At 43.4% G+C, this 15249-nt stretch overlaps 1 protein-coding gene and 1 long non-coding RNA gene across 2 annotated transcripts in view; one reads left to right on the plus strand and one right to left on the minus strand.

Annotated features, from left to right (window-relative positions):
- The window catches only part of LOC109529048 (uncharacterized), a 20162-nt gene extending 18272 nt beyond the window's left edge, over positions 1-1890 (plus strand). Inside the window, exon 3 of the long non-coding RNA XR_002170769.1 lies at positions 1880-1890. This is a non-coding gene — a long non-coding RNA (uncharacterized LOC109529048). The remainder of the gene's footprint in view (positions 1-1879) is intronic.
- A 2220-nt stretch (positions 1891-4110) lies between these two features.
- fat4 (FAT atypical cadherin 4) overlaps positions 4111-15249 on the minus strand; it is a 120404-nt gene continuing 109265 nt past the window's right edge. The window contains exons 13-17 of the mRNA XM_019892205.1: positions 12223-12402; positions 11761-11885; positions 9685-9902; positions 8301-8562; positions 4111-7059 (exon numbers count right to left, since the gene is read on the minus strand). Of these exons, the coding sequence (XP_019747764.1) occupies positions 5156-7059; positions 8301-8562; positions 9685-9902; positions 11761-11885; positions 12223-12402 (2689 nt within the window). The 3' untranslated portion in view covers positions 4111-5155. The remainder of the gene's footprint in view (positions 7060-8300; positions 8563-9684; positions 9903-11760; positions 11886-12222; positions 12403-15249) is intronic.

Here is a 15249-nt window from a genome sequence, read left to right on the forward strand (position 1 = left end):
CCTAAGCGAAATTGGGCCCCCCCCCCCCCCCCCACCGCTTATTTCAACAATTAACGTGTTATATTGTTACTATAACCATTTTTAACATTGAAGAATGATGTTATAACAGCTTGAATTGGAGTCAAATTAACAAATGAACACAAAGAAAACAGTATGTTATCATCTTTCATATTTATTGTTTCACCGTCGTCCTGCATTCATGCGTCACTAATTCGCTTGTCTCTCGTCGAAACACAAGGCAATTGGCTAGCTGTTGCTGCTCCCTAGCGGTACGGGAGGGTACTACATGATCACTTTCTGGGCAAAAGACCGCACAGGCATACAAAATGGATATTTTCCCGCGGCACACCTGACAATGTCTCGCGGCACACGGGTTGAAAAACACTGTTTTAAGTGTATATATTTTATTTCCTCAAATCTGTAATATACACCGTGCCCCAATTAATAGTCGGGGTGCTGTTAATATTTTTACTCAACCTAATAGTGTCCACGTGTTGCTAACCACAACACGCACAGTCTGAAGAGCAGATGTGGCATCTGTAAAGCTGCCCTTTAAAGGTTTTCAAGCGGAAGTGTCTTAACATTAACCTGGCAGGAATGATTGATGATAAAATGAAATGATTACACCATATATATGGTCACCCAATCAGGTCGCCCCCAAGAACCTCATGAGAAGCCCGTGGACCATCTCAGCAGTGTTGGGACATTGGGATTTCCTATAATTGCTGTAGAAATAAGCATTTGGAAATGTAAACACTTGCAGAGATTTCTAGAAATGGTGTGTTATACTGACATGTATGTATGATTGGTGTTCTCCACATTGACAATCATCATCAATTAATTGTAACACATTTAAAGGCCACTTGGGCATTTTTTAATTTAAGATGTGTGTGTCAAACTGGTAGCCATTTGCAGTACACAAGAAGTGTCTCACGTTCAAGATGTATGTTTTTTTTAACCTGTCAGTTAATTCAATGTACAGTAATCCCTCGTTAATCGCGGGTAATGGGGACCAAAACCACCCGCGATAAACGAAAATCCGCGAAGTAGCGTCCAATTTACATAAACAGGTAAAAAAAAAAAAACATAAACAGGTAAAAAAAAAAAAATTTTTTTTTTATTTTTTTTATATATGTTTGAAAAAATCCGCGATGCACTGAACCCGCGATAAACGAACTGCGAAGTAGCGAGGGATCACTGTACTTATTCTGCTATTTAAAATATTTTTCCATTTATTAACTGTGAAATCAACTTCATTGGGGTCTGGACTTTATTTTGTGACAATTTATTGAGTCCGTTGATCTATTACTTTATACATACTCAATACAATCAATACAATATCACTATTAATTGCAGGAAAACAATTACATAAAATATGTATAGGTAAAAAAAAAATAACCCTGGCCACTGAGCACAATCTGCAAAGAGTGATTGCTACTCTTATGATTGAACAAATTCTCAATTAGTGATGCCGGTAGGGTGTTAAAAAGGAATTTGTTCCTGTAACATACACATTTTTACAGTAACGACGCATGACTTTTCTCAGCGAATGAATCTGACTTCAGTAATTTTGCACGCTCAGATTTTTTTCATTCATTACTGCATAGCGATTAACAATGATGACAAGCACCTTACATAAAACGGTCACTTACAATTCACTATCAAGTGGTAGTGCTGCGAACTGCCTCTTGACATGTTTTTCATTCATGGTGTTTATGTATGTGGAAGAAAACTAATTATTTAACAAATAAAAATATGGGAGGAGAGCGCATTCCTTGATGAAATACACATAGCAATCAACTTACATTATAGAACACAAGAAAGGGAAATACAATGTTGACAGCTGGGACTTTACAATTCACATTCCTGCCTGGGAGAGTGATGGCACTTATGCGCCATGTCACATTTTGCATGAAACAGAAGAACGGAAAAGGAGATTCACTTTTTCAAGCTGGAAATCCAGTCACTATTTTGAGTTTGTCAGCTAAAGATAATATGAAAGTACATTGCACTTTCTGCTGTTGACAAAGTGTTGTCCAGGTTCAAATCCACACACGCTTAATCCTCACAGCGGTTGCGGGACGTACTGAAGCCTATCCCAGCTGTACACGGGGGCCACCCTGAACCAGATGCCAGCCAATCGCAGGGCACGCAGAGACATACAACCACTCGCGCTCACAACGAGAGACAATTTCGAGTGTTCCATTAACCTGCCATGCATGTTTTTGGAATGTGGAAGGAAACTGGAGAAACCGGAGAAAACCCACGCGGGCACGGGGAGAACATGCAAACTCCACACAGGGAGGCCGGAGCCGGAATCGAATGCTGCACCTTTGCACTGTGAGGTCAACGCACTAACCACTGGACCCCCGGGCCGCCCCACTACAGCTATGTCAAACTAAATAAATAAAAAAACAAAACACATGGATTGTAGCACAATCAAGCCAAAAGATAAGTGTCTTTATTTTATTTTTTATGAAAACAAATGTTATTTGTCGACGTCGCTGTTAATAATCCACAACCAATGATGTATTGGCAATTGTTCAATGTAAGTAGTTCAATAACTTGTTCTCTTAGTTACTTTAAAAGTCAAGTAATGAGTAAAGTTAGTTTTTCCACATACCCTTTTGTTCATCACATTCGATGGACACACAGAGTATGTCAGCTGAAAAAAAACAGCAGCTGTAGTACGCTTTAGACCGAGGAGGCTGAACTGACTTAAATATATTATAAGGCGGCCGTTTTTCAGCGCTGCATCCAAGCTTTGATTCCGGACAGATTCGACGCAATTTGATTATAAATCCGTACAATGACAGACAAACTGACTGCCTTTGATTTCCTCGTCATTCCTCTGGACAGTTCAAGTCAAAGTTTGTACAGTATATGTGCTATCCTTGGACTTATATAGTCAAATGCGTCAACGTTGCTTCTCAGTCAGAGTTACATTAAAGGATGTCTGAATAAATGCAGACGAAAGGAGGCTACAACTGTAGCTCGTAATCATCAATCTTCGTAAGCATTTCTCTGGAGGGGGGTTGGCGGAGGAACTATTTATTCTGAGGGGCCAATATCAGCAGATCTGTGCCACATCCTTTCATAAATACTCCTAAAGTCAACATGGAAGTAATTTGAATGGGGATTTGATGTTTGATGACATTTTGCGGCTTTGTGCGGAAACACTGCGTGAGCTCCATGGGAAGATGAAGGGCGCCTCGGTCGCACCTTCCATTGCAGGTTGTAAAATCTGCAAAGCGCATCAGCTGATGAGATCGTCACATCGTGTGGTCTGCGTGGCTTTTGAGGGTTTTTTTTTTTTTAGGTGCTCAAAACACAGATCACATTGCTTTTCGGACCATGTTCAATTTTGGTGTGTTTAGAACTGTGCTTGAGACCTCGACATGTTGCCAAAAATGGGAGCTCTACCTTCGGTTTTGATCAAGTTGCCCATTTGCATAGACTCAGTGCTATTCAAAAGTCAATTAAGAGTTAAATAAAGAAAATGTTTCATAATTTACACAATTCTTCGTCATTTTTAAGACAAAAATAATGTGAAAAAAATGTTCCATTGTTTGGACGTATTGTAATGTTCCTCTTCCTGTTGGCACAGTATCACTTGTCTAAGTTCACTTTTATTTGTTATTATTAAAACATTTCTCATAAAATAATGACCTTTTTTAAAAAAAAATAATACAACTTCAAAATACAGTCAATTTGATAGCTGCTATTCGATTATTTGCCTGTAAGTTTTTCTCTTCTCTTAATATTACCGTATAAATACGGTCTCGTAGCACTTCTTTTTTGTTGTTGGCCTACGAGTGTGTCTCATACTGCAGCATTATTCTCAGAATTTTTTTTCCCCCCCATAAAACTTTTCACTGTCAGAGTACACCTATTTTAACAATTTGTAACTATTTCCATAAAATTACGACTTGAATTTATTTGATTAAATATTGCGACTCCTCTCGTAGAATATTTTTTTCTAGAAATGTTATGGAAAAAAATAACATTTCCTTGGAACATTTTTCTAGTTTGAAAACTTGGAAAAAAAAACACCGCTTGACTGCACTGACTTTTTCTAAACTGTTTGAAACAAGATAAACGAGCAGCTTGAAATAAATATTTTTTTTATTCTGTTATTGGCTTTTTACAAGTACAAAGCATACAGCATGTTATAGTTTTATAAAAAAAAAAAGTGGAAAATACTGACGTTACATATGTAACAGATGTAAAAAATAGGTCTTCAACCCTTACTTTCCCCGAAAGTAAGAACATAGATTTCGGATTATGAAAAAATATCCATAAAAACACAGCTTAAGTAAATTAAGTTAATAAACCGTACAAAAAAACGAAGCAACCTTACACCATAATGTCAACATAATTGACGAAGACACCAATGACAAATGACTCCACGTTTGAATTGTGTGAACATTTACAGTACAGTCTCTGTTTGTCTGTTTGGGTCATTTCAGAAAAAAAGATCCATATGTTGTCATCATGTGGCTTGAAAAACAAAATGGCAAAGCATTTTAACAAACTATAACACCCAAAAGCATTAAAAAACAACACCATATTTCTCCCCATGCTGCAATCCTCAAATGTGTGTAAGGCGGGCGACTTGATTCATTGTCACTCTTGGAGCAATTAGCCAGCTTTCTGTGAGAAAACAAAACCCAAGGCGGAGAAGGGGTGTGATTTACATCAGAGTACTTCATTTCACGCAGTGTCTGCAGGTGCGGTCCCCCTTCAAAAAGCACATGCTTCCTTTGCGGTGGTATTAAAACTCGACCGACAACGTATGAACAGGAGTTTTGTTTCGGTCTACAGCTGGGAGTGTTAATTTAATCTGCCGTTTTATCTTTCGGGCTGCGAGGGAGAGGCAACATCGATAATAAAGAAAAGAAACGATTCACCGAGATAACATGTATGGGGGTCAATTGAATTCAGACACAGGCTTCTTCAAAGGGTGCAAACAACACATGACGGGACAGCTGGACGGAGACTGGTCAAACTTTTCCAAGGTGAATTCAGGTGCCGTTGGTTCTGCCTTACTGCATTGAAAGTCGTCGTCATTATTTTTCGATTAATCAACACCGGCATAGTCCGCCGTTCTTTTCTAAGAACATCACCATAATCTACAACGTGACAATAAATAGTCTCATACGTATTGTTCCGCTTCTCCTTCATTGAGAATGGTGACCGACCCATCCCCACTGTTCATTTCAATGTCCTGTACAGATGCATTTTCGGGAAGCATTGCTAAGTCCTTGAATACGTCGACGTAATGTCCAAAACCGGGGCCCCAGCTCAAAAGATTGTCCCAGTTGAATGCCCCAGCTGGCGGGCCCAGTTTGTGAGGCAGGGTATTGTGCTGCTCATTGGGGGGCAACTGGGCCATGCCAGGACCCCCTTCCGCCCGACGGCTCGAGTACCGCCTCTGCTTCAGCCTCCCGCCGTAGTCCTCGTCATCCGCGTCGGACTCGTTGACTTGCGAGAGCTTGGGTACCCGGGAGCTATAAGAAACGGGTTTTTCACGGTCGTACTCCATCTCCGAGCAGGTGAAGGAGTCATGTGAGTCACTCTCCGACGAGGATTCTGGGGCGGGGATGCCGTCAGCGGGGTTGCGGACCCGTGAGAGAGGCCGGCGGCAGTCCTCTTCGGAGCTGGAGCGCCCGTGGTCGGCGCTGCAGATGCTGGGGTTGCGAGGACGCGGATTGTTCAGTCGCTCCACTTCCTCAATGGAGAGCCCCACAGGGGGCCCTGTCTCCAGAGGGATCTGCTCAACTGGCTGCTTGAGCCGACTCCCCGGGCGGGACGTGTGGCCGTGGCTGGCCATGGTCTGTGGACTCTTGCTGCGCCTTCCCAGCCGGGTGGCATAGTTGAACATGGGCGGTGGTTGGCACATGTCATTGTGCAGATCCAGGGGGCTTCCCTCGCGGCGAGCAAGGTTGAGCTCCCTGGTCGGGGTGTTTCTGTAAAAGGTGGAGGGCTTGGTGAATGGGGCCGGGGATTGTCTGGAAAGATGGTTCGGCGTGGGGCAAGCTGAGTGTGCGTGGCTGAGCGGAGTGGATCGTAAGGCTTGAGTGTATTGAGGTTGGTAGGAGTAACTGGTGGCACCCAGGGGTAAGGGCGACTGCCTTGCAAAACCCAGCGGGCTGTGCCTCTGGATGGAGAATTTGGGAGTGTGGCTTCGGAACTGCTTGTAATGCTGGATGATGTCCGCGTCCGATGGTGCGATGCTGCTGGCGTTATCAATGTCGTAGTGCTCGATATCGGCCTCTGGGTCGTTACAAGGGGCGCAGGGAGCACTTGGAACGGCTTCATTGGTGTGAGGGATGTCAGATTCATCGTAGATCAGATACGGATTTTCCCTCTCAATGATATCCGGCTTCGGATTCCCTTCTGGCTGCTTGCGCACCGTCATATCGTCTCCATACGGTGGGATGTTGTCTGGGTCATCGAAAGCCACGTTCTCACTGCCCTTCTTCTTTTTCTTCTTCTCCTTGGGTTTCTTCTCCTTGGAATCCTTTGGCACTTTGGTTTTATTGCGATCCTTGCAGTGATTGCACAGGATGAGACTTAGCACAACCAAGGCAAGCACCGTGGCACAGCTACCGACGATAGCGGGGACCGCCCAAATAGGGAGAACCATGGCTTCCGTTGCGGGATTTGGACTGCAGACAAACCCGCCGTTGTTGGCCGTCTTGCATATGGTCCCTTGAGGGCACTGGACACCCAGGCAGGCCACTTGGGTCTCGCACGTCTTTCCGGTGTAGAATTCGGAACAGACGCAGGTGAAACCCAAACGGGGATCTGGCACGCAGCTTCCGTGGTTCTGACAGGGACTGGAGGCACAGTCGCCAGGTGGGACACACTGGTACGTGTACCACTGGTTGATGCACATCAAGCCGTCCCAGCATGGGCTGCTCTCGCACAAGTTTGGACCTCTGCAACCAATCTTGACAGATGGACTGGTTTTCGTTAACACAGCGAGGCCGTGCTCGCCGGTGAAAGGCAGGTTCTCGCCATTATATTTCACATAGGCCAGGCACCCATCGAAACCTGTGGACAACAAAAAACGGAAAAAACAAACAGCCATTAGGGGCTAGAAGGACACAACAGTTTCCTGGAGAAGACTGTACTGATTGAGTAATTTGCTGGGGTGGAAGTGAGCACACTTCATCTCCAGTAAATAGGAAGTGGGAGCTCTATTCACAACAAAAGGAATACTGTTTGGACAGCTAATTGGTCGAAAACAAATATATGCTTAACTTGCTGATTTACATAAAGAAAAGTGGAAACCGTTCTATCCAAAACAGATAGTATATTGTCTGAGCTGTTGTAGCTTCCAGACAAACATCTGTGTTCGATGAGTGTGTCTGTAAGTAATTTAATCTCTGGCTTTGTGTATTGTCAAACAACAGTACCTCGGTGATGTTAATAAAGCCTTTTTTTATTATTAAATTAATTGCAGTGCACATTCAGTCCATTTTGTGTTTGGTCGTTAAACACCGATGATGCACTGCACTGCTGGGGTCAGATTTGGTTGACAGGCAGTCTGTCTGCATGCTGGGAAATATGCCCTCCTTCAACGATTTATCATTTTTACCGTATTAGTCTGTGGCACTCGATTTGTTTTCTGTCCCCTGAAAAATGGGAAATTTACTATGCCGCGTTATGACTGTCTGGAAACACTCTGTTTCACCTTTTCCTAATGTCCTCAAGACAACCTCGAAGACATCTGATCCACGATTTCGGTGGAAAACACAGGAAACAAAGACAAAAACACAGAATGTCCAAAAAGGCAAAGCACTCCGAGGAGAAGTCAGATCAAATCATAATTTGTTTTTTTTTTCTTTCTCCAACCCCTGTGTTTGATAGTTAATAAAGCAACATGTATTCAACTCCTGTTAATTCACAGAAGGTAAATCTCAGCGGTGTCAAACTTAAATAAACCTGTTGGATGGCCACCAAATACGGACGGCAATCGGAACAACAGATGATGAATTCATTTCTTTGGGCTTGACACAAACGCTGCATAACATGCTAGAACTGGGTGTTCTTATGTGTACTCATGAACAAAGGGCTTCAAGTTCCACTGTAATACTCCATAAAAATAAAAAAACACCCCAATAAGGAAAGATTTACACTGCAGTTTCAAGTGTCCTATTCTGATTTGATGGCGAGATCAGATTTTTGGGATGGATTCCTCCAATGGCACAATTTTATAACATTTACTTGTCTGCATGTTCACTATAGTTTACATCAACAACAGCAGTCAAACAAACTGTGTCGAACCTTACCTGCCGCAGTTTTTTGCTGTGCGGGACCAGGTGGGATGCCTCCGAGCGAAATGGTGAGGACTCCGAGACCTCCAAAATCCTGTGTGGGAAGCTGGATGACGCGGGAGTGGCTGTTGTCCACTTGCATCAAGGTGGTGGAGCCATTCTTAACCAGCATGAGGGTGTGCCACAGTCCATCAGACAGCACCATGTCCCCCATGGTTCGCTCCACTTTGCCGCCCACACCTGCATCCGAGATGTAGTGGATGTTGCCGTTCCTCAGCTAAGGGAGGGTGACAGAGTTTTGCCCATGTATCATTACATCAAGTCTTTGCCAAACTCACACCACCGTTCAACATCCTGACACAGTTAGCATATTGCACCACCACCATATAAAACGGGAAAAGGATGTTTTGCCTTGGTCTTTACTCCTCGCATTCTTGGTTTGACTGGGTATTAACTGGGTTTAGTTGTTTAAACTACTCAAGGTCTTGGTCGTGGTGTCCATGCTACACTGAACTCTTCAAACTCTTGGTCTTGACTTAAATGCTGAGTCCTGGTCTTGAATTTTGCTTTTGACTTGGTCTCCAAATCTTGGTCATGGTTTTGACTTCTCAAGTATTGGTCTTGACTTAGCCTTAGGTCGTCCAAGTTTTGGTCTTGAATTAGGTATAACTCAAAATCTTAGTTTGAATGTCATCCTAACTAACTTAAGGATCAGTGTTGGTCTTCACTCCTCACAGACATTGGTTTTAAATTGGTCATAAATCATTGAAGTCTTCCTCTTTACTCCTCAAAGTCTTGATCTTGCAAAGTCTATTTCAGGAAACTGTAGTGTTGTACCCCTCAACTCCCCAAAGCCTTAGACTTGTTGTAGTTTCAACTCGTCAAGGTATTGGGCTTAATTTGGTTCTCAACACCTCAAAGTTTTGACTCCTAAAAACAGTCTCCGTCTTAACATCTCAAAGTCTTGGTCTTCATTTCGTCTTACCACCTGAAGGGGGAAAGTGGGTCTTTTACATGCCTTTTGACTTAATAATCCACCTAAAAAAGGCCAAGATAATGTTGAAGATGTGTACTTTCACATCTTGCTGACTGAGCCTTCCTTCTTAATAGCTCCTTTTGTTCCCTGGCGCTGATAAGTCAAACTCCAGACTTCCTCCGTGATCATTTTCAATACTTCAGGGGCATTAACTTCCCTTGGAAAACAGTTTATTCCAGAGCTGCTGCGTTTCATTATTTAGAAGTCGGATCAATTTGATGGTGTTTAACTGAAGCAAGAGCCTGTTTGCTGCTCCCACGGAAGTCATGTGTGGAAACGGTTATGATTCATTAACAGTGCTGAACAAGAACGAAGCGGGAGTAGAATTTATTTGCCGAAATGACAAAATGTCTGCGCTCCTACCTTAACAGTGGTGTAGTTGCTGGTCTCCTGCACGTGCAGCAATGTGCCGCTCTTGCCACGCGTCCTGAACTTGACCTCCAGACGGCTGGGAACGACGGGGTCCGGGATCCTGCCCTGCAGCGACCTCCTCAGTAGGACGTCACGCTTGGGGCCCTGCTTCAGGGCGTAGTCCAGGCGACCGGTGCCATCCAGGGATAGCGCGGTGTCGGCCGTGATATCTGTGCAACAGACGGGGGACAAAGACAAAGAATCTCCCTCATCTGTTTCATTCTTCAAAGTTCTCCAGTGGCTTTGAATCGTCGCTCGCTCTGCAGCTGCTGCACACTCATGTGTCAGTTATTTTCCTTATTCAACAGCCAGAACCACAAATTGGGCCTTCATTTCTCTCTCGTAATTACAGATACCAAAGCCAAACTCAAGTATGCAGGCCAATAAGAGGGTCTCATGTGTCATTGAGATGAATATTAGTACAGTATTCCTGTAACCAAAGTGCCTGAAAGTGGTGCATGTCTAGAGTAGAACAGAATGTTGTAATATGTGGAATTCACCCTCAATTTTAATTCATCGACGTTGAATCCTTATCTAGTATCTTAACTCCTCAAAGTCTTATTCTTAACTCCTGACAAAGGTTTGTTCTTGACCTGATATTGACTCTTCCAATTTTTTTTTCTTACAAGCTAGCCAGAACAAATTCAGAAGAAGCAACATGTAAGAAATGTGTCCTATGTCTCTGTCCTGTCTGCTTAGTGCCTAAAGCAGCACCAAAGTGACAACAACGTGAGATAGGCCGGGATGTGAAATAAGTGGTAGCTTTTTTTTGTGAAAACACTTGACTCTCCTGCATGTTTGTCAATGCATCAATGACAAAAATTCAGTTTCTATTTTTTTATTTTTTATTTTTTATTTATTTATTTATTTTTTTTTACACACATCGGTTTCCTTCTTTTTACACTATTAGCGTTTTACAAATCTTACTAGAAAAGAGAAACCAACATCCCCAATCTATTAGTCCATGTCATTCTTGAGCGTACTGTCGGTTAAGGTGAAACCTGCCATCTTTGCCGACGACATAAGATCTATACCGACGGCACTGTGATAACTGCGTCTACACAGCAATGCCAGGCGGACTTGCTCCCACCAGCTGTGTCAACACCATCACTCTGTCTTCACCTTCTGAAGTGCCGAAAGATGCACAGCTGCACCACACATTTTTCTTTGGGGTATTTTTATGAAGAAGGAAGAATAAGACAAACAGCTGTCAAACACACTGTTCAATGAACCTTGCCCTGATCGTCTCGATATGCGTTGTGTGCGAGATGTACTTAAAATCAGCAGGCTCCTTTGTCAAACCCTTGAAATTTGAGCAGTAGGGTGCTGATGCCGCCTATTAATCTCGAGTTTATCACAAAGGCACGGCCAAATGTTTATCAATCCAACCATTTTCGTGAGAATTTTTCCTCGTGAAAATCACTGATGAGAGGGAGCCTATCCCAGCTGACTTGGAGATAGGTGGGGTAAACCCTAAACTTTTTGCCAGCTAATCGCAGCCCCAATTGTTTCTTCATTTGAAAAATGTCAAAACTATTTGGTTCTGGAACAGAAGGAAGAAGGTCCACAGTGTTGTTTCTTTCGTGTCCAGAAACAGTCGCCAAAAGTTTGAAATGTCTTGAATGATCCTAGCTGTCTTGGTCATCATTAAATATGAACTATTTGCTTTCAGGTGAAGCAAAACTCCTGGTCTCGTTTACAGCATCATCCTGCAAAATTGCATGCATCGCATTTGTTAGCCTGCGATACAGAAATACGTTTCCCACGCGCAATGTCACAGCCCTGTTGCGCCTCTGTTACTAGAGCCAAAGACGGAAAATTTCCGGCTTGACGCTGGAAAAAAAAATCATTGGCATTACAATTGTAAGTCGTCAGTCTGGATAGTTTTATAATTAAAGACACAAAGCTGTGACTGAGGCAGCTGGCGTCATGACCAACACAATGACTCATACAAAGGGGGAATCATTAATAATCTTGAAAGCGTAATTAAGTGTGCTCTGAAGACACCTCAAAGGCACATTGACTTACATTTCTCACAGTATTTGCCAGTGAAGCCGTCCACACACTGGCACTGCTGCCAAGACCAGTGGTCCAAACAGGTGCCCCCGTGTCTGCAGGGGCTGGCGGTGCAAGCCGCTTCCAGTCTTGGGCATCTAAAAAAAAACAAAAAACGAAGGACAATCAGATCTGTCAGTTTGACGGGACGAAAAGAATCTCCAGGAAAAGAGGCAGATGGGCTCTCGAAAAGAAGTTCTGGATGATTAGCATATTAAAAGATTTGACCTCACTTCATCCAAAAAAATAAATAAATAAATATCTGCACCCGGTTTCTGGTATCCCTCAGCTTTTGAGAATGTCTGTAAAAGCCGAGCAGATGTCCCACAGCGAGAGAGAAGACAGACAGATGGGAGCAAGCTGGACAAGATGGCAAGAGGATGAAATTCGGACTGAAGGGAGTTGAGGTGATAGGTTGGGGGTGGGGTTGCAGACCTGTCAAGGATGCCGTGCGATGCCAGCGCCTGACTGGGCTCCAGTGGGCGGCCATTGACGGCCAACTCCATGATGCAGCCGACAAAGTCATGGGTGGCTATCTGACCGCGCCGGTGGAGGACTGACTCCATTGACCTAACGCCCCCAACTGACAGCCGATTGGGCTCCACGTCCAGGATCCTGCACACACAAAGGAAACCCACAATTAATTGTCGGCATATTGTCGCTGTGCATTAAAGAAAAAAAAAACACAGAATCAGTATCAATAGAACTGTCCTTCAAAAATTCAGAGACCACATCTTCCCCATTTGCTTTGTTTTGGAGACGAGCAATGATGGAAAAAACATCTCCCCTTTGTTTTCCATTAACCTGGTGTGCGCCAATCATGGATGCCATCTTTTGAGCATATGTTTGATACTGGACATATATTTATTGATTTATCCATTCAGATCAAAAGTAGGTGCCTAAATTTACCATTAAAGTATGAATTCTGTTCATTTTGATGCTTGGATGATATTGTTAGCTTTGTCAAAATTTTGATGGAATTCTTTGCACACTCATTCTAAAAAAAATAAATAATGTATTATCAACTCCTCAGTGGTGGTCTTTTGTTGGTCTCCGCTCCCCCAAGTCGAGATGTGGTCTTTACCCCTCAAAGTCGTCTCAAATGGTCTTGACTAAAACTCCTAAAAATCTTGGTCTTCATCTAAGGGCAAAATGTGTCTTCTACTTGTTAGATTTTTTTTAAAAAATGCAATTATACCTTCATACCGCCAATGTACAAGATTGAGATCCAGTACAAGATGTTTATCAAAAAGGAATCCGTATCAGAGTTTGTATAAAATCACAACTTGTATTACTTAAACAAAAATGCACGTGTGATTTTAATCACAAGCTTGCTATCACACAAAAAACACGTTTCAACCCAAATTTCTCAGGGGTTAGGTTCTTTCAGACTGACAAATGATCTCACGTTCAAACTAGAACAAAAATATTGTCGAGAAGAAAAAAAAGGTTTTCTTAATTTCATTTGAGGACAACTTGGCCATGATTAACCCGAGTGAACTCAGCCAAGCGAGGTTCTACAGTTACCTCACTTGTTCCCGACGTGGCGCTCGGCACGACGACTCTGAGTTGTTGCGAGACAATAGCCGGCCGGGCCAGGATGAAGGAAAACTCATTAACGCCGCACAAAAATTACACTGCTAAGTCTTTCCTTGAGTGCTCGGCAATTTTCCCGCCGCTGTTATTGGCGGGATAATTTTACGCCCCTCTAATAAAGGCCAAAAATGTTTTTGGTTAAACAGTGACAACCGGCATACGTGCAATTCCTGTCAAAACTTTGGCAAACGCTCGGCTAGCGTGCGCTGGTGGGAAATGTGCGTTGAATTATAATTTTTTTGGGTGAGTTACTATGCTACACAGCAGGAGAAACATCATAACAGGTGCGAGCAAACATTTGGATTTCGCCATAATTACTTGTGGAGTTTTCCGGGCCTTAGGAATTGGATGTGTCAACCCAATTTTAGTGTATACAGTTGAACTTAAGAGTGGACGGAAGAAAAAACTGCTTGCATGTGTGTGCGATTTTGTCTTACCAGTCGGTGTGAACGGCCACGTTGCTCACGGCACAGTAGCCTGGTTCGTGGTCTTCACCGCACAGGTCCACTGTCAACGATGCGGCCTGCAGGACAACACATCGCGAGTCACATGGGAGTGGGGGGGAAGGGGCTCGGGGGGGACTCATTTGGATTTCGCCATAATTACTTGTGGAGTTTTCCGGGCCTTAGGAATTGGATGTGTCAACCCAATTTTAGTGTATACAGTTGAACTTAAGAGTGGACGGAAGAAAAAACTGCTTGCATGTGTGTGCGATTTTGTCTTACCAGTCGGTGTGAACGGCCACGTTGCTCACGGCACAGTAGCCTGGTTCGTGGTCTTCACCGCACAGGTCCACTGTCAACGATGCGGCCTGCAGGACAACACATCGCGAGTCACATGGGAGTGGGGGGGAAGGGGCTCGGGGGGGGAATCCTTCCCAGACAAATCCAATAAACCAAAGTGTCCGCTTTGTACACATGCCAACAGTCTTGGAAATTACAAAGAATCCAAAGCGCACAATCGGGCCTTGTGTGCAACAGTTGTTGCAGCGTCAAAAGTACAAACAGCCTGTCAGCAGGTTTCTCACTCGCGATAATTTGGGCCAGGCAACACTTTCGCCGCATTCCACATGCAGCTCAGATGAGCTTGAGTTTGGATCTATGAATATTCAGAAGTCCAGGTTGACTAATGAAGGTGACAAGCTGGAGAGGTTCACTCGCTTTGGAGACTTTTTGACGTTGAAACACAATGTAGGTACACAATCGAATGTTGCATAAAAAAATGAAGGATGCATTCCTATTTACATTTTTTGGTTTGGTACAGATGCTTCCTGAGTTCCCACATAGCTTCTGTGAATAGCAAAACAAAAAGTAATTGATGCCCCCCAACTGTTTATATTTATACATGGTAAGAGTTGAAACTGAACACAAAATACAATCGCAAAACATCTTAATGTCATTCCAAATTCGGCCAGCCATCCATCTCTTACATTATATAACCTGTTCAGGGTCACAAGGAGCTGTGAGTTATCCCAGCTGACATCGGGCAAAAGGCAGACTATACCCCGGACTGGTCACCAGTCAATCACAGGATCTAAAACTCTCCATTACTTCCAGTAATAACCCAGGCTAAACGTAGCTCCGTGACATGCCAAAATTACTACAGTCGAAATCGATCACACTTTTCCATTTGATAGGTCTTTGGCCTTTTCTTGTGGCATCAGAAAGAGTACAAAACCCAGTAATAGGTGCGTTTTTTAGCAAATAGTTGAGGATAGGTTCCATGGGTGCTTGTGATAGCTATTTTTTTAATGGTTTCATTTCCAGCAAAATATTCCAACCACCCATTGAGGACCAATGGTTTACAGTGGTGTTTAGTGATTACCCAGCAAATACACGTCGGAGGGTGTCATTAAAATGGTCAATA

The sequence above is a fragment of the Hippocampus comes genome, unplaced genomic scaffold, assembly GCF_001891065.2.
Source record: "Hippocampus comes isolate QL1 unplaced genomic scaffold, H_comes_QL1_v1.1 scaffold129, whole genome shotgun sequence".
NCBI classification, from domain to species: Eukaryota; Metazoa; Chordata; class Actinopteri; order Syngnathiformes; family Syngnathidae; genus Hippocampus; species Hippocampus comes.